Source organism: Apodemus sylvaticus, chromosome 1 (assembly GCF_947179515.1).
Source record: "Apodemus sylvaticus chromosome 1, mApoSyl1.1, whole genome shotgun sequence".
NCBI classification, from domain to species: domain Eukaryota; kingdom Metazoa; phylum Chordata; class Mammalia; order Rodentia; family Muridae; genus Apodemus; species Apodemus sylvaticus.
Genome location: NC_067472.1, coordinates 14,539,535 through 14,558,746, shown reverse-complemented (window position 1 = coordinate 14,558,746; position 19,212 = coordinate 14,539,535). Strand labels below are relative to the sequence as shown.

The 19,212-nt window shown below is 47.7% G+C and overlaps 1 protein-coding gene across 1 annotated transcript in view; it reads left to right on the top strand.

Annotated features, from left to right (window-relative positions):
• Pdcd11 (programmed cell death 11) overlaps nt 1-19,212 on the top strand; it is a 43,152-nt gene that overhangs the window by 6,544 nt on the left and 17,396 nt on the right. Inside the window, exons 5-20 of the mRNA XM_052184259.1 lie at nt 247-408; nt 1,453-1,576; nt 2,023-2,204; nt 4,575-4,682; nt 6,232-6,438; nt 7,395-7,519; nt 7,661-7,721; nt 8,467-8,613; nt 10,052-10,303; nt 10,783-10,923; nt 11,302-11,496; nt 12,229-12,399; nt 13,522-13,741; nt 15,173-15,322; nt 16,042-16,157; nt 18,487-19,046. Of these exons, the coding sequence (XP_052040219.1) occupies nt 247-408; nt 1,453-1,576; nt 2,023-2,204; nt 4,575-4,682; nt 6,232-6,438; nt 7,395-7,519; nt 7,661-7,721; nt 8,467-8,613; nt 10,052-10,303; nt 10,783-10,923; nt 11,302-11,496; nt 12,229-12,399; nt 13,522-13,741; nt 15,173-15,322; nt 16,042-16,157; nt 18,487-19,046 (2,921 nt within the window). The remainder of the gene's footprint in view (nt 1-246; nt 409-1,452; nt 1,577-2,022; nt 2,205-4,574; nt 4,683-6,231; nt 6,439-7,394; nt 7,520-7,660; nt 7,722-8,466; nt 8,614-10,051; nt 10,304-10,782; nt 10,924-11,301; nt 11,497-12,228; nt 12,400-13,521; nt 13,742-15,172; nt 15,323-16,041; nt 16,158-18,486; nt 19,047-19,212) is intronic.

The window sequence follows — 19,212 nt, the reverse complement described above, 5'->3', positions numbered from 1 at the left end:
GAAATAGGCACAATAAATATAACACTTGATCAATCATTGACATCTACCTGTTTATGGAATAACTTAACGACCACATGCCTAAACACAGGATTTTGACCGAACTGTGGACGCTTCCTCTTGAATAAGCTTACCCCATCCACCTTTCGCGTTCCTCGAGGGTTTGAGCACGAGAAATTACTGAGCTAAGCAGTGGACTCTTGGTTTAGAGGACACACATGCATCAGGTCTCTCTCTCCGCTTCTGCAGGACCTCCTCCGCCTGCCGGAGCTCTTCTCCCCTGGAATGTTGGTGCGGTGTGTGGTGAGCAGCCTGGATGTCACGGAAAGTGGCAAGAAGAGCGTCAAGCTATCTGTGAACCCCAAACGTGTGAACAAGGTGCTGAATGCTGAGGCCCTGAGGCCTGGCATGGTATGTATCCGGATGCCACCGGGAAGAGGAGCATGTTCATGCCCTGTGTGCCGTGGGTGTGGTCTGTCACCTTTTTCTCTCTGCTCAGTAGCTGTTTAGGAGGTGGGTCTTTCTGGTCTGTTAGGTACTTAGTGAGCACTGAAGGTATGAACTTCACTTTCTTACTGTGGGAGGAGGAAGGAGAAGCCTGTTTCTTTAGTCGCACAGTCAGGTGTCTGCAGGGAGCATCCCTGTGGCTTGGATGGTGAAGGAGTTCCTCCTGCTGCTCCCTCAGCAGTTCTCACAGAGTAAGTCTTCCAGACCCCTGCCATGTGCCATGTCAGTGAATGCAGGAGAAGGGCAGGAGAGCACTTTGCTGCCCAGCTGCCTTCATGCCCAGCTCTGGAGAATGAAGTGGACTTACTCCAGGCTAGAGCTCCACATGTACTCGGTATCACAGCGGGAGCTGCGCGCTGTGATTGGTGATCGAGGGTCAGTTGGGCCTTGAGGTTTTGCTTAGAAGCAGTGGGCTCGGGAAGGCCGGGCAGTTCAGTAGCATTCAGGTCACTACAGAGAGTAAAGGGAAAGCGTGTAGCAAGTTGACAAGTGTCCGGAGCTTGCTCCACAACAGCGCTTTCGTCACTGTGTCTGGTGCGGTTCTCACAGCAGACGTGGGCCATCTCAGTGACCTCGCAGAGAGCAGCTGGCGGCAAAGCTGCACTGCTTGTCTTGAAATGGATGAGAATGGGAGCTAAGAGGACAGTAGTCCTGCTCAGGGCCTGACTCTGTGGAGCCGTGGAACCCATTGCTCTTTGTAGAATATAAAAGTATCTGCGTGTCACTTCATACTTGAGCTGTATATAACACTGCTCACTCTCTGCAAACAAAACCTTTTAAACTCCGAGAAAGCTGATGTCTTCTCTTTCTTCCAGGAAGGAGCTGTGGTTACGTAGTTTAGCAGTGAGCACTACGTTTGTAATGTTCCCGTTTGTATGGTAGTGAAATTTGTGGGTGCCCTGTTTTACCTTTGACCTGAAAGTCCTGGGAATGTTTTCCCTTCCCCAGGTGCTGACAGGCACAGTGTCCAGCGTGGAAGACCATGGCTACCTAGTGGATATTGGTGTTGGTGGGACCAGAGCCTTTCTGTCGCTTCAGAAGGCGCAAGGATACATTCGACAGAAGAACAAAGGTGAGGTTGAGCAGAGAGTGGCTGGTCCTCGGACGTGAGCTCAGGCACAGGGATTATGTGGAAATGTTATGTGTAAATGCCAAGACAGACCGGGGACCGTGAAGGCCAGTTAGCTTTGTGGGAATCAGTAATAATGCTAGCTGATGGAAAAGAAGATGCCTGAAGGGCCAGAGAGTGACAAAGCTTCTATGTAGTCTGGCTTCAGTTTCCATTTCAGGAATTGGACTAGACTCGGGCTCCCAGAACCTATGACTGGCGCTGCTGGCTTGTTTGTTCGTATTTTCTGAGCTAGGTGAAATCTGGATCAGTTAGGTTAACATTCTCCTGGCATATGAGTATCAGAAGCTCATTGTGTGGGTGGGCTGGGGTTCTGTCCAGGCTTGCTTGGTTAAGGACCCTTCTCGTGAAAGTATAATTTCCTCTTGGGTTCTGGGCTGGGCTTGCAGGTGCTAAGTTCAAAGTCGGCCAGTACCTGACCTGTCTGGTTGAAGAGGTGAAGAGCAACGGAGGAGTTGTGGGTCTCTCTGTAGAGCACACCACGGTTTCTTCTGCCTTTGCAACTGAGGAGCAAAGCTGGAACCTGAATAACTTACTACCGGGGCTTGTGGTCAGAGCCCAGGTGCAGAAGGTAAGCTTACTATTCCATTCTTACTAATGTTTTGAAAGAAAGAAAAAAGATTTATTTGACAGGTGGTGCATAACCTTTAATCCCAGAACTTGGGAAGCAGAGGCAGGCAGATCTCTGAGTTTGAGACCAGCCAGGGCAACAGAGAGAAACCCTGTCTTGAAAAACAAACTAACAAAGCAATTTATTTTATTTGCAATTCTGTGTTTGCGGTGTGGGTGTACATGTGTTTGTACAGTGCTTATAGAGCCACTGGGTTTTCCTAGAGCTCAGGTTACAGGTGGTTGAGAGCTGCCTGAAGTGGGTTCTGGAACCCACCCCCTGTTCCTTGGAAGAGTGCTGTACACTCCTGACCACTGACCTATGTAATCCCTATAAGATATAATTTTTAACAGCACATTAATATGCATACTAATAAAGCTACTATCCTAGAGGGTGCCCAGTAGATCTCTATGGTCATCAAGTACTTAGAATGTTGCCATTGTTGATATGACTGTACTTTGGACAAGTTATTTATTTGTTTGTTTATTTTAGATCACATAGTTCTGGCAGGCCTGGAACTTAACTATTTAGGCACCAGATTGGCCTCAATCTCAGATCTTTTTGCCTTTCTTTTCCAAGTGCTGAGATCAAAGGAGTGTGCCACTGTGCCCTAGATAAGCTGCTAGTATATCAAATCTCTCTTTTTTAAATACAATTGAATTTTTTTTAAAGAATTACATTTATGGGGCTAGAGAGATGGCTCAGTAGTTAGGAGTGCTTGCTGCTATTGCAGATGGCCTGGTTCAGTTCCGAGCACCCATCGGACTCCTTACAGTGATCTGTAACTCCACTTCAGGGCATCTGACCCCCTTTCCTGACCACCATGGGCACCAGACGTGCACATGTGCATGCACTACAGTCACAGCACTCAGACACATAACTAAGTTAATCTAAAATAACATTCTTTTTAAAATTCCATTGATACAACCAGCCAGACCCTTCCCCACACACAGAGCTCCCAGGGACTAAACCACCAACCAAAGAGTACACATGGAGGGACTCATGGCTCCAGCCGCCTATGTAGCAGAGGATGGCCTAGTTGGGCATCAGTGGGAGGGGAGGGGGAGGCCTTTGATCCTGTGAAGGCTCAATGCCCCAGTATAGGGGAATGTGAGGGCGGGGAGTCTCGAGTTGGGAGTAGGTGGATGGGGGTCATAGAAGCAGGGTGGGGAGGTGGGGGGGGTAGGGGGGATGGGGGGAATGGGATAGGGGGCCTTGAGGAGGGTTGGGAAAGGGGATAACATTTGAAATGTAAATAAAGAAAATATCCAATAAAAATAAGTCCATTGGCCAGGCAGTGGTGGCACACGCCTGTAATCCCAGCACTTGAGAGGCAGAGGCAGGCGGATTTCTGAGTTCAAGGCCAGCCTGGTCTACAGAGTGAGTTCCAGGACAGCCAGGACTACACAGAGAAACCCTGACTCAAAAAACCAAAAAAAAAAAAAAAAAAAAATAAGTCCATTGAGAGAAAGTGTGTGTAAGCTCACACACCATGGTGCCCATGTGGAAGCCGGAGGCCCATTCGTGGGATTCAGTTTTCTTCTTCAGTCATATAGTTCCCAAGGATCACACTCGGTTGTCAGGCTTGGTAGCAAGCAGACTTTTAGGAAAGCTAAGGTTACTACTATGCTTATAGATACTAATATTATATATGAGTACATATGTTGTTATTTGTGATTTGTATGTTTGATGCAGGATCTCACTGTATAAGTCAAGGTAGCCTCAAAGTCATAATCCTTTTTTCTTAGCGCCTCTGGGATCAGCTTTATAGTCATGGTCTGTCTTTTCTGTCTTCTTTTTCTTACTTTAGTTTTTTGAGGTAAAGACTCCTTGTGTAGTCCTGATTATCCTAGAGCTCACTATGTCAAACTTCCTGGCCTTGAACTCCAACCTGCCTCAGCCTTCAGAATGCTGAAATTAAAGGCCTGTACTCAAGCCTGGCCCTGGTCATGGTTGGTCTTTCTTTCTTTCCTTTGGGTGTTGGGGGTGAACATGCCCTTGTCACACATGATTATCCTCTTGGGAAGCATCCTAGTGGATGTGAGTGGTGTCTCATGGTGAGTTCGATTAGTGTTTTCCCAACAGTAAGTGACTCTCCCATCTTCACGATAGGTACTTACTGGTCACTTTGTATAGCTTCTTTGGAGAAATGCCTTCAAAGATTCTTTGCTTTTTAATAAAAGTAAATGATTCATATTGATACGGCTAGCTATGGGAAGAGATATGCATAGTTGTGGGCATTGTGGAATACAATGTTTATTATGAATTATCTATCACATTCCAGGCCTCTCCATAGAATTCTTTTAAATAGCTTGTTATGTTTCCTTCCAGGTAACTCAGTTTGGACTCCAGCTCAATTTCCTTACGTTCTTCACGGGCCTGGTTGACTTCATGCATCTGGAGCCCAAGAAAATGGGATCGTATTCTTCAAAGCAAATGGTAAGAAACCTTCCAGCTAGCTTTTGTTGTTTGCTAGCTGTGCCCTGGTCGGCTGTCAGTCTAGTCAGGGGAGGTCAGAGGACTGCATGTGTATAGTTCACAGTGAGGAAGGGAAATGCTGAAAGGTGCAAGAGATGGCCAGCGACTGGGCTGAGACGAGAGAACAGCCGCAGAGGCAGCTTTCGGCTTTTACTTTAGAGGATGAATCATAGTACAGGAGAACACACACACACACACACACACACCCCTACCTCACCCTATATACTCCTCATCTCTGACCCCGAGAAGAATGGTCCGTGAAGGCCACATAAAAGTGTTAAGTACTTAACTAGCATTGGTGAAGCCCTTGTTTTGGCTTTATAGCACTCACCACCCCAATGTTCCATTTTTAAAAACAATTTGTTTTTAATTATGTGTGTGGGTTGGATTGCCTAAAGCTGGAGTTACAGGTGCTTATGATTTTGGGTCCTTTGCAAACATAGTACACATCCTTATCAGATGAACCAACTCTCCAGCCCTACCCCTCTCCCTTTTTCCCCTGTGATTCTGTAAGTAGTATAGATTGTTTTATTGCACTTTGCTTGTTAGTTGGGGAAGAAAAGTAAGTACCCACGGTGCATGTGTAGGTCCCAGGGCAGCTGGGTGGGGCCTGGCTCTCTCCACCATGTAGGTCCGGAGTCAGAGTCAGGTCGTCAGGCTTGGAGGCAGATGCTGTTCCCCACTGTATCCACTCAGCCGTGCTGCCTTTACCTACTGCTCTCTGCTGAACCGCATTGCTGGCTGTTTGTCTGTGCTTGGATTTCTGATTCTCCTATTTCTCCATCCAGAGTGTTGACTTTACTGGCATAAACTACCTCACCCAGCTTAGTTCTAAAAGTCCACTTGATTAAGATGTTGCTTTTATAGTTGCATTTAGTAGCAAGTAGCCCTGGTAGGTTTTCTACAGATACCTAAATGTTAAAAATTTTCTCAATGAAATGAGTATTTTAAAATGTATGTTATTTAGATTTTTTACTTATTTTTAATTTTTGGTTTTTCGAGACAGGGTTTCTCTGTATAGCCCTGGCTGTCCTGGAACTCACTCTGTAGACCAGGCTGGCCTCAAACTCAGAAATCCGCCTGCCTCTGCCTTCCAGAGTGCTGGGATTACAGGCATGCACTACCACCACCTGGCCATACTTGTGTATCTTATAGAGAAAAATGTTTTAAGAGAAAAATAGATGTTCCTCCTGATCTGGACCAATATTATTAATGTCATAGTGAACTTTCTAGTGCTGTTTTATGGTAGTTATATTTGTGTGAAGAGTTGACCTGACCTGCGTGTTTTAACCTTGTTGGTCAGATGGATATTCAAGGTGTTTTGATGAATACTTAGTCCCTCTGGGACATTCTTATGACTTTTCCTCACAGTTTGATTACATGGCTAACATTGGTGGTTCCTTTACTACTAACCCGGTTAGCATGGATAGTCGGACCCCTAGAAGGTCTGTTATCTGTGGTGTTACATGGACACCTCCTGCTCATCTGCTGGTTTTGCTCTTTTGTCCAGGTAAAAGCCTGCATCCTCTGTGTCCATCCTCGCACCAGAGTTGTGCGACTGAGCCTGCGTCCCATCTTCCTGCATCCGGGGCGTCCACTCTCCCGCATCTCTTACCAGCAGCTAGGGGCCGTGCTGGATAATGTTCCTCTTCAGGGTTTTTTCAAGACGGCTGGGGCCATCTTCAGGCTGAAGGATGGGGCACTGGCCTACGCCCGGGTAAGGAGGCTTTTTTGGTCAAGGATCCCATCACTGGAAGGTCTTTAGGGAAGATGGGTTCTTTTCTACTTCCTTCATCTCTTGATAATAATTTTTTATTCTTAGAGAGCCTCCACTATGAAAGGCTGTCCACAAAGTCAGAACAGTGCCTACTTGTTTCAGAATGCTTAGCAGCCACGTGTCCTGTGTGATACCTGGCCAGTGGGAAGAAAGGACAGGATGAAATAGGACCCAGACCAAGGCTCAACAGAGCCTCTTGGTTGTTATTGTTAAGATTCTAATTTTTAGAGTATTGTATATATGTGGGTTTGTACATTTGAGATGAGAGCAGGATGTCAGATCCTCTGCAACCAGAGTTCCAGGAGGTTGTGAGCCAGCCATCATAGGTGCTGGGAACTGAACCCAGGTCTTGGGCAAGAGCAGCACACTGTTTCCTGCTCAGCCTCCCTCCAGTATGAGCAACGCTTCTGTTAAAGGGCTGGGTGGAGAGTGTGTTAGGCTCTGTGTCTGTGCCAGCAACTCAGCCATGCCGCAGAAGGCAGCTACATAAAGCAGGCGCAAGCAGCACGTGCCTGAGGAGGCGTGGTCACCATCCAGTGAGACTCGTTTATAAACATAGGCACTGGCCTGGGTGTAGGTTACTGATTCTTCAGTGATTCTGTGTTAACGAAGGGTGAGGATTTTTAAGTTTATATGCATGAATTTTTTGCTTACATGTCCGTCTATGGATCTACTGAGACGAGAGTTAGAGAAGGTCGTGAGTCACCATGTGGTGCTGGGAGTTAAACCCGGGCCATCTGAAAGTACAGTCAGTGCTTTTAACCTCTGAGCCATCTCTCCATCTCACAAAGTACTATTTTTATAGTAGATGATGAGTGTGTTGTCATCTCAATGTGTTTCGAACTCTGTGCAGAGCTATGTTTTTGACTTATCTTCACTCATTTGGTATTCTGCAGCTCAGCCATCTCTCTGGTTCTAAGAAAGCAGTCAATGCCGAGGCCTTCAAACCAGGGAGCACTCACAAGTGCAGAATCATTGACTACAGCCAAATGGATGAGCTGGCCTTGCTCTCTCTGCGGAAGTAAGTGCCAGCACACGTGTGGAGACGTGCTTCTACTTTCCCCTGGCCTTGCTGGATGAGGGTATCCTTTCTTGGTGGCATGATTTTAGTGGTCCCGAATTTTAGGCAACTTTGTAATCATATATTTTTCTTTTATTCTAGATCAATTATTACAGCTCCATTTCTTAGATATCATGACATCAAAACAGGGACAGTAGTAAAGGTAAGAACTGTCTGGGCAGTGGTGGTGCACGCCTTTAATCCCAGCACTTGGGAGGCAGAGGCAGGTGAATTTCTGAGTTTCAGGCCAGCCTGGTCTACAGAGTGAGTTCCAGGATAGCCAGGGCTACAGAGAAACCCTGTCCCAAAAAAAAAAAAAAAAATGTAAAGGTGAGAACTGAAGCAGTCCCTGGATCCTTCTCCACCTTCAGGGATCCTGAGTCACATATTAACTGTCCACTCACTAGTTCTCTTGTTAATTAATGTGAAGACATGTTCCTACTGTCTAAAAACTGAAATCTTGGCTCTTCCCTTGGGTGACTTAAATTAATTTCAAAGTAAAGTCTTACTAGCCTCACCCGGTGGAGACAGTGGGTCACAAGTCCTGGGATTTGGGATTTGGTGGCAGCTGTTAGAGCAAATTGAAGGTTAGTTGTGTGATGTTAGGAACAGGCCAGTTACCGTTCCCGCATGGAGCAGTAATTGAGCAGTTCCTTTATAGGTGAGGTTCATGCCTTGAGTGTTATAGCCCCTTCTAGAGAGTGTTCCTTGCCGGAGGACAGGGAATATATGCTTAAGCAGAAAGCATAAAAGGCTTCATACAGAAGCCTGGCTAAGTCTGGGTTGGTGGCACGAGTGGCTTATTCTTGTGAGATCACGGAGGCGGGCATGGAAACAGACAGGACAACTCTAGTAAAAGAAAACATTGTTCCTGTGGTATCATAATGTCTTTTCTTTGGACTCCATAGGGGACGGTGCTGGCTATTAAGCCATTTGGGATACTGGTGAAGGTGGGTGAGCAGATGCAAGGCCTGGTGCCCTCCATGCACACGGCTGACATCATGATGAAGAACCCAGAGAAGAAGTACAACCCAGGGGATGAGGTCAAGTGCAGGGTGAGCCCTGGTGGGGTCCTTGCTGGGGTTTCGGGGAGAGAGAGGTTTTCAGCTGAAGGTCCTGCCTTTTTCTGTGAGATGAGTGTGTAGGCTCTGCAGTTTTCAGTACTTTACCTGGCATGGGGAGGAGAGGAGTGAGGCCTGGCTTGGGTAGTAGCATTGTAAGTTAAAATATTTATACGGGGAAAATGAGCAGGCTAGGTATGCGGCCTTTTGCCACATGGTTTGGTACAGGCTCAGAGTTCAAGGGGGAAGGGTGGGACTCAGCTACAGAACCATATTATCCGCCACCACTACCATACACTATATGTTCTGTGTCTTAAACATCTCTCCATAAAGTAACTATATTGTTCCTATTTCCCAGGGTAAGAAAAAAGTGCCTGTAGAGCCCCTCAGCTAGTAAATGGCAGAACCAGCTTTCAGATTTAGCCCAGTGTTAATAATACTTTCTGGACCAAGGTGGAGCTTAAACTAGAAATGATGGACAGGGTTGGGAAGTTGTGGAAGAGCAGGGATATGTCAGACTCAGAAATAGCCATGAAATGTTGTAGCAAAACCCATTATTGTGTATAAAGCATATATCAATCAAAATCTTATTTAAAAATTATTCTAGACACTGGGAGGTACCTCAGTGGGTTTAGTGCTTGCTGCAGCCTGAGTCCCAGGTCCCTCATAGTGAAGGAAGAGAACCACCCTCGACCTACACACACATGCATCCTGCATACCTCCTCCACCCCAAGCATACATGTACCGTGGAATGTCCATGCGCCCACTCTCCTACTATAACCACAAGTGCCATGGCACGTATACAAAAGCAATAGCCCAGATTATGGCACAAAACCATGAGAGGTTTCCAACAAATATTTGAATCATCTCGTTATAAAGAGTGGTACTATACAAAGGACTCAGCGTAGGGCTGGGGTGCTGAGGCGGTGGAGTGCCGAGGCAGCGGGCCTTCCTGCTTCTGGTGTGGCCTGGTACTGATAGTTGAACTCAGTGCCTCCTGTGTGCTAAGCATAATGTTTCATTTAAACACACCACTGGCTAGAGCTGGGTTTTCTTAAGTTTATTATACTTCATTATTACTGATTCATAAAGACCCATAATTTCACATTGGTGCAAATTTTTGTGTAGTGAGCTTGAGGAATTTCAAGCAGGTAATTGGATTGTTCAGTCTTAGAGTATAACTAATACATAGCACTAACAAGGTGACAAGGTGACCTAGTAGGCATGAGGCGTGATACTGTTGAAGAGAATGAGAGATTTCTGTGCTTTAGATGGTTGTCCTGTAGAAAACACAAAAAATTTACACCTGCGATTATTAAAGTTAAAAGGTCTTTGGAGAATGACCTATGGCCTTGGGGTTCATGGGGTAGCAGACTAGTCAGTGACTGTTGTGGTAACAAATGACTTGATGATAGCCTCTATCTTCCCCTAGGTTTTACTCTGTGACCCTGAAGCCAAGAAGCTAATAATGACCTTGAAGAAAACCCTTGTCACATCCAAACTACCTGCCATTACCTGCTATGAGGCTGCCACACCTGGCCTCCAGACACACGGTGTTATCCTAAGGGTCAAGGACTATGGCTGCATTGTAAAATTCTACAATGATGTGCAGGGACTCGTGCCTAAACATGAGCTTAGTGCCCAGCATATCCCTGACCCAGAGAAGGTCTTTTACGCTGGCCAGGTAACCCTTCCCTGTACAGGCCTCCTACCTTTAGTGGCCCTATGCACATAGGTTTAAAGGAGCAGTAAGCATATAGCTGCTTTTAAGAGGAAGAGGAGGGAGCACAAATCAAGTGTGCCCGAGCCAGTAAAAAGAGGGTGGGCGGTAGCCCAGAAGCACTCACTGGGATCCGATGGACAGATGCCCATACCAGATTAGTGCTGCTCCAGTGAGTTTGTTGTTTGTTTCTCTTAAAAAGAGCTTCTTAAAACTTTAGGCTTATAACCAGAAGTTAGTTATGACTTCACTGTAGAAGGTTGGCGTATGGGGCTTTTAGTAAAGTCTCTGCATCCATTATCTTCTCCCGGCCTTTGGATCTCACCTAAGGTCATGGTGGATCTCCCAGACCTCTGCAGAGCTCATGGAGGGCACTTTGCTCCAAGTTCTGCTCCAAGGCCTGCTGCTGCAGTAGATGCCAGACACATGTGGTCTTTCACCAGGTGGTAAAGGTGGCAGTGCTGAGCTGTGAGCCTTCCAAAGAGCGGATGCTCCTGTCCTTCAGACTGTTGACTGATTCGGAGCCAAAGGCTGAGAGTGGTGAGGCCAGTCAGAAGAAGGGACGCGCCGTGAGCATTGGGCAGGTACTGACCAGGTGACCGTGTCTTATGGTGACAATGAAGTACTAGAAGCTGTGGAAGGAAAGGGCTGACTCAGATTCTGGACCTCTTTCCTGCCCGCCTTAGCAAACAGAAGCTAGTATGAGAGAGAAATGTTATGCCACAGCGTTGCCAGTCTCCTCTTACTGCCAACGCCAGCCTGCAGTTGCTTTTTCCCTCCAGAAATCAGCAGAGAAACTGGCAAGGGGAACTCCAGAAGAGCCCTGGTGTGGGGTGTGGGTGGAGCCGTGGGGTCTAGAGGAAAGTGCCTTTGCTCTTAGCCTCCGGCTGGCTACTGGGATCCGGGACCTCTGAGATCTGCTCAGGAAGGTCACTAGTTTCTACCTTTCTGATTCTGAGCAGTTGGTGGATGTGAAGGTTCTGGAGAAGACCAAAACTGGGCTGGAGGTGGCCATTCTGCCCCACAACATCCCTGCTTTCCTCCCCACACCTCATTTGTCCGACCATGTCGCCAATGGCCCTCTGATGCATCACTGGCTCCAGACAGGTGACACCCTTCACCGAGTTCTGTGTCTGAGCCAGAGTGAGAGACACACTGTATCCTTGACTGGTACCTGGGGACAAAGGGAGGGCACAGGCTCTTGGATGGGAAATTATAGACTAGAACTAGGGGGTGGGGGTGGGGGGAATCCAACTATTTGAGCTTAAAAAATGCTTTCATAAGGCCATGTTGATGTCTGGCCCTGGAGAGCCCCTGGAAAGCATGAGCAGGTCCCAGAAGTGCTGCCAGGGCTTGGGTGACAGTTGGCTACAAAGGTCCTCCCTGTCACGGGTCTAAGTCTCAGAGCTTCCCTTGATGCTGCCCGAGGGTGTGTTTCAGGACAGCACTACCTTCTCTTACTAACCTTAAGACTGAAACCTTTAGGGTCGTAGGGTAGAATGGGGTTCATGGGTGGCAAGGCAGGGTCAGTGGAGGACTACCCTGACTAACCCCACCATTAGATGTGGACTTGCACTGGTCGTGTTAGCAGACCTCCAGGGATGTGTGTGTGTGCATGGGGGGTGCGGTTATCAGGAAGGAATAAGCTGATTGTCCAACCTTGCTTGGCATCAGTAGCTTCTGGAAGGTGGCCCCACTGGAGCTGCAACCCCAGCACTGAGGTAATGTTGAAGAATGTAGCCTCTCACCGCTAGTGTGCTGCTCCTTCCTGCTGTGGGTCTCTGTCTGGAGAGACCCCTAGTAATTGCCACGTCAGTGGAACAGAAAGAAGAAATAGAGCAATAGACGTTTTGTTTCTTCTGGGACATTCCTTAATAAGGTCCCTCTAGCTTCTCTGCAGGAAGCCAGCTTTGGTCTCCACAGTAGAAGGTGGCCAGGACCCCAAGAGCCTCGCAGAGATCCAGCCCGGAATGCTGCTCATTGGTTTTGTGAAGTGCATCAAGGACTATGGCGTGTTCGTCCAGTTCCCCTCAGGTCTTAGTGGACTGTCCCCCAAAACTGTAAGTTCAGTTCTATGCACAAGGGCCTTTGAGGAGAGATCTCAGGCTTCTAGACCCGCTGAGCTGAGAAACAGCTGTAAGAAGGTCACGGGGAGCCCCTTAGGGTGTGAAGGCCACTGGGGAAGAGTGAGTGCAGCCAGTGGGGTGCTCCTCCCACCTGCACTGTATCCTGGAGGAGGGGCCTCTGTGTCTCTCACACAGCAGTATTGGGTGACAGTGGCTTTGATTGATGACAGTTTCCATTGTAAAAAGGACTGAACTTGTGTATATAGCATGTTCAGGATAAATTTTCTTGAATAGGCAGTGTAGATTTTAGAGGCTCCTATAGTTTTTAAGGTGTGACAACGCCAGCATATCCCTGGGGTTGTCTCTCCTCTGTGCCATTGAACTACAAACTTAAGATGGGAAAAGATTCGGACATATTTTAGTGGACATATTTTAGTGGAGCCTCCCGTGCCTGCTGAGTAACCTGAGCCCTGGAGAACGTAGACAAATGTGTGACATCACTGAGCCACAGGGCTAGCTCCTGCCACAGACTGCTCATAAACATTCCCTCTCAGCCCGGTGTGCTGACGCACCCCTAAGTTCAGCTCTTCGGAGGCCAGGCTGCCTTACTTAGTGAGACTCGTCTCAAGAAACAGACAAATTCTCCACTGGCCTGGGTTTCTAAACTTTTGGAAGGGAGGGTCTCATTGCATCTCCTGCCAGAAAACAGGAAGGACAGAGTGTTGCCCCTGGGTGCTGAGACAAGAACATGCTCTGCCCCTTTGGCTTGCCAGTAGTGTGCCTTCTAGATGGGTGCCATCTCTAAACACTAGCTTGCACAGGCAGGGCCTCTCACAGGAAGGGGAATAACACTGCTCAGAGAGAGCTGGGAAACTCGCAGGCTCCCTTTGTCCATAGCGGGCCTGTCTTTTTGTTTTGTTTGTTTTTGTTTTTGGAGACAGGGTTTCTCTGTGTAGCCCTGGCTGTCCTGGAACTCACTCTGTAGATGAGGCTGGCCTCCAACTCAGAAATCCGCCTGCCTCTCAAGTGCTGGGATTACAGGAGTGCGCCACCACGCCCGGCTACAGCCTGGCCTGTCTTAATGGACAATGATCCCCCCCCTTATCTTCTGTTCAGATCATGAGTGACAAGTTCGTAACCACTCCGAGTGAACATTTTGTGGAGGGTCAGACAGTTGTTGCTAAGGTGACCAATGTGGATGCATCGAAGCAAAGGATGTTGCTGTCTCTGCGTCTGTCCGACTGCAGCCTGGGGGATTGGGCCAGCACCAGCTTCCTCCTCCTGTGCCAGTGCCTGGAAGAGCTGCAGGGCATTCGCAGCCTCATGAGCAACCAAGGTGGGGCATGCTCGGTGGAGGCAGGGGGCGGGGATAAGGTCCTCAGTGCACCCCAGGGTGCGCTTTTATTGTCCTGGGCTTAGGGTGAGTGGAGCTATCTATAATCTAAAACAGCTGACACAGTTTGAGGGATGAAGCCTTTGTGTGGCCACGGGTCTGAGTAGTGACCCTTGTGCCTGGGTCTCCCCAGTACCTTGGGACAGTAGTCACACACCACATTATTTGCAAGGGTTGTTTTGTGTTTTGTTTTTCTCCCTCTGTTTTCCGTTCCTCCCTTTTCTTTTTGTGGTGCTAGTTGTGAACCAACCTAGACCATCCGGCTTGCCGGGCAGGTGCTCTCCTACAGAGCTATGGTCCCCATCTAGGCTTCTTCAATGAGAGATGTCATGAATCCAGCATTATGTGTTTATGAAGGAAGCACCCGTTACTACCCAGATCAAGGTGAAGGTGTGCCTGAATGCTTGGCCAGCGTCTACACAACCCTGGGTGGCATCCCCAGTACCACATAACCAGATAGATGGCACACGTCTGTAATGCCAATGCTTGGGAGGGAAGTGAAGATACCAGGATCAGGAGTTAAAGTTAGCCTTAGCTACTGAGCAAGTTTGAAGTCATCCTGGGCTACAGGAAACCTTGTTTTTATTCTCCAAAATAAAAAGGTTGGATTCGTAGTTTGTGTGCTAGAGTACTTAACCTAACAAGCACCACCAACACTGGGTGTAGTGGTCCTCACTTGTAATCCTAAAACCTAAGAGGTGGGGACAGGAAGATCAGCAATTCAAAATCATCCTCAGCTATATAGCAAGTTCTAATGCAGTCTGAGATATAGGAGACCCTAGTTTTTATTTTTGTTTTTTAAAGTCTTTGTAAGGAAACAGCTGCAAACTTCCCCTTGCCACCACAATTATTCTGGAATCAGAATCTCTGCATTCTGTGACATTGGATTTGCACTGTAGAGTGACCACCCTGCTCACTCTCTTTACATTTGGTTTGTTTGTATGTGCACATAAGCGGGCGTGAGTAGGCCACAGCAGGCCTGTGTAGGTCAGAGAACAGTGTGTGGGATCCCAGGGACTGAACCCAGGACTTCTCACTGGCCTGACACTAAGTGATTCTGGTTCTGTGCTGTGTTTGACTTATCTTGTTGAGACAAGGTCTCACTGTGTAGCTCTGGCTGGCTGGAACTCACTGCATAGACCAGGCTGACCTCAAACTGACAGAGATCTGATTGCCTGTGCCTCCCAAATGCTGTGGCTCAATGCATGAACTGCCTCTCCTGGTCTGCCACTGGACAGTTTGCATGTAGTGAGCCTACCCCTTCAGTGTCAGTGATTTTGAGTGTTCTCTGCTCCATGATGCTGCCACATTTCCAGAAGAAAGGATTGCTGAGTGTCCCTCACTAATTCCCTGCTTTCTTTGGGCCTTTGGTAGACTCTGTATTGATTCAGACACTGGCTGACATGATCCCAGGGATGGTCCTTGATACCGTTGTACAAGAGGTGTTGGAAGATGGTTCAGTGGTGTTCAGCTGGGGCTCTGTGCCTGACCTGATCCTGAGAGCCAGCAAATACCATCGGGCAGGTGAGTTTACTCATCACAGATGATTGGTGAAGACCCTGTGCTTCTCCTCCCTCTGCTGGATACAGAATTTCCAAGATTGTGTAGCAGATGAGTTGGTTTAGTTGAAGCATGCTTACTTTGTGTGGATGAAAACCAAGACCATTGACAGCAGGGTAAATGTTTGTGTGGGGATCTTGTGATTGTTAGTGTCAGTGCTCAGCCAAACAGGACCTAGAATTACCTAGCCGGCCTCTGGGCATGGCTAGGGAGTGGGGCATCTTGGCTTGTTGATTTCAATGGGCAGCATGGACTGTGCTTCTAGGCTATGTGAGTATAGCAAGGGAGCCAGGCCGCACATGATCCTTGGCATGCTGCTTCGTGACTGGGGCAGTTTGATCAGTGTTTCAGTTCCTGCCAACTTGACTCCCCACCTCAATGGACTTAACCTTTCACGCATGAACTGCCTTTGTCAGAGTATTTTATTACAGCGTCAGGAAACTAAGATAGAAGAGCCTTTCTTTTAGTTGGGTAAAGTTGGGATTTTATGTTACTATGTGTGTAACTTAAGGCCCAGCCCAGCCCCAGCTGTGTGTGGTACACCACCTTGGTTTCCCCAGCTCTGGGCCATGTAGATGTAGCAATGTTCTATCTTTGCCTTCTGGGCTGAGGGGTCCCTGAGAGCTGTTCTCCCTCCCCCTGTTCTACAAGGCTGATCGCACTGTGCTTGCTCTGCACTTTAGGGCAGGAGGTGGAGCCTGGGCAGAAGAAGAAGGTCGTGGTTCTACACGTGGACATGTTGAAGTTGGAGGTCCATGTGTCCCTTCAGCAGGACTTGGTGAGCAGGAAGACTAGGAAGGTGAGCTCAGTCCAGTTTCCGTCTTGTACTTCCCATCTCTACCTCCACGCCGCTCTCACAGCTCAGAGGCCCCTGTTGGAGTGACTGGGCGCCTGCTTCCGACTAAGGCATCTCCTGCTTTACTCTTGCCCTGTGTAGCTAATAGGACAGATTTTCATGCTGTTTCAAGTGACAGATCTTACGATCCTGCTGTCTCTAGGGCCACTCAGGTACCGCAATGAGTGAATAGAACATACAGATTGGGAGGGTTAGTGCTTTCCCAGACAGCCTGGCACATGTGTGCCTGGCTCCCAGGACACAGACTGTTTGGCTCCCTCCAGTTGAATCAGAGGACTATCTGTGTCTAACAGTGGTAAATGTATGATGCCATCCACCCCACCCCACCCCCCAATCTAACTCTTTGGTTGTTTTTCAAGACAAGGTGCCTTTAAACTCAGTCCTGCCTTGGCCTCTCAAGTATCTTTTTTTTTTTTCCGAGACAGGGTTTCTCTGTGTAGCCCTGGCTGTCCTGGAACTCACTCTGTAGACCAGGCTGACCTCAAATTTAGGTTTTATTAGAAATAAATGTTGAAGATGTTGTAAGTGAACTTTAAAAACAAATCTGAAACAATCAATCTGGTCTGGGCATCCTGGCCACTCTGTCCTGACGCCTCTGTAAGAGCCGGGCATGGTGATGTGTTCCTTTACACCAGCAGAGGCAAGCACATCTCTTGACTGACCTGGTCCACAGAGCGAGGTCCAGGGTAGCCAGAGCTACCACAGAAACCCTGTCTTAAAAAGGATAAGTTTAGGGAAAAATCTCAAAATCTGTAGAAATATTCTCTGGGTAAGGTGTACAGGTTGTATTTATTCACAAATGAAATGTTATTTCATTTTGCTTATTCAAAATGAAATGCTTGAGATGAGAAGTGATTCAAAATTTTTGGGTTTTGTTTTTGAATTTGTTTTGTTATTTGAACCAAGTTTTCTCTCTGTAACCCTGGCTGCCTTCCCTCTGAGTTCTGGAGTTACAAGTGTACACCAGCACGCCAGGCAGCTCAGACTTTTTTTTTTTAAAGATTTATTTATTTTATGTATATGAGTACACTGTAGCTGTCTTCAGACACACCAGAAAAGGACATCAGATCCCATTACAGATGGTTGTGAGCCACCATGTGGTTGGTGGGAACTGAACTCAGGACCTCTGGAAGAGCAGTCAGTGCTCTTAACTGCTGAGCCATCTCTCTAGCCCAACTCACACTCTTGAACTTTGGAATATTTACACAGACATTACTGGTTGAGTATTCCTAATTCCAAAGATCTGAAACCTGAAATGCCTAAAGTGTATAACTCCTGAATGGTTTGACTTCTCCCGTTAGGTATGTTCAGGTTGCATTTGCTTCTTATCCCAGGCATTTTCTTGGTGCTTGTTGGTTATTTTGTTTTGAGACATTTTCTCACTATGTAGGCCAAGCTGGCCTCGAAGTCAAGTGCTCCTGAACTCCCTGGTTGTTGTCTTCCCGAAGCCTCTAGGTGCTGGCATTTCCGGAAGTGTTGGCATGTGCCTGCTCTCAGTTGTCGTGGCGGCCTCCCATCCTACCGTCCAAGTACAGCTCAGGCACAGCGGAGCCTGAACACAGTGGGGTTGAGACACGTACAGCAGAGCTCTCTGTCCATGGAGAGCGATCAGTAAAGTCTCCTGCCTCAGTGGGGGAACAAGCAGTGCAGGACTGTGGCAGGATCCATCTGCAGGCCACTGATGGTCTCCAAGCTGCACATCAGATTAACCATAATAACCCTAGGATGGAACCTAGGAATTGTTTTTAACTAATTAATTTTTTTTTGTTTTGTTTTTTTGGATTTGGTTTTTTCAAGATAGGGTTTCTCTGTATAGCCCTGGCTGTTTTGTTTTGAGACATTTTCTCACTCTGTAGACCAGGCTGGCCTCGAGCTCAGAGATCCGCCTGCCTCTGCCTCCCAGAGTGCTGGGATTACAAGCGTGCGCCATCACCGCCTGGTTGAACCTAGGAATTTAAATTCAAAACAAACCGAAGCCAGGCATGTTAGCATACCTCTGTAATCCCAGCTCTTGGGAGGCTAAGGCAGGAACCTTGTGAGCTCTAGACAACTGTGGGTTACATAGCAAAATCTTTGAAAGAAAAAGAGCAAAGCAAGGGGCTTCTGAGGGAGGATGCTGCGCACTGAGTGCCCAGGGAAGGAAAACTATCTAGGGTTGCTTACAACCCAGTGTCCTGGGTATCAGGGAGCTTCTTCACATACTGCCATGTGGGTCCGTGAATAGATAACCACACTGTGCCGGGAGACTGAATATGACTTTTCCTTTTTCCAGCTGAGAAAAGGCAGTAGACACCAGGGAATCGTGCAGCATCTGGAGGAGTCCTTTGCCGTGGCCTCCTTGGTGGAGACTGGCCACCTCGTGGCTTTCTCTCTGATCTCTCACCTCAACGATACCTTCCACTTTGACTCTGAGAAGCTACGTGTGGGGCAGGGTGTCTGCCTTACCCTCAAGACCACAGAACCAGGAGTGACCGGTCTGATTTTGGCTGTGGAAGGACCAGCTTCTAAGAGGACCATTATGCCAGCTCGGAGGGAATCAGAGACAGTTGATGACAAGGAGGAGGAGGAGGAGATGGCGGAGGAAGAGGAGGACTTGACTGTGAGGTCTAAGAAGAGGCATAGCCTGGCTATTGGGGACAAAGTCACTGGGACCATTAAGTCTGTGAAGGCCACACATGCTGTTGTGACCCTAGATGACGGCTTTGTTGGCTGTATCCATGCCTCCCGCATCCTAGATGATGTCCCAGTGGGCACCTCTCCGACGACCACACTGAAAGTTGGGAAGAAAGTCACTGCGAGAGTGATCGGTGGGCGAGATGTGAAGACATCTAAGTATGAGGTTTGGGGAGTGGGACTGGCTTTGAGGGGACTGTGACAATTATGGGAACAATGGGGACATAGGCAGGGATTGCATGTAAATGATATTTTCTCTTAGTTAACTAAAAGGCAATCAGGATCCTTTAGCACATTTTTTTTTTTAAATATTATGTAGCAATTA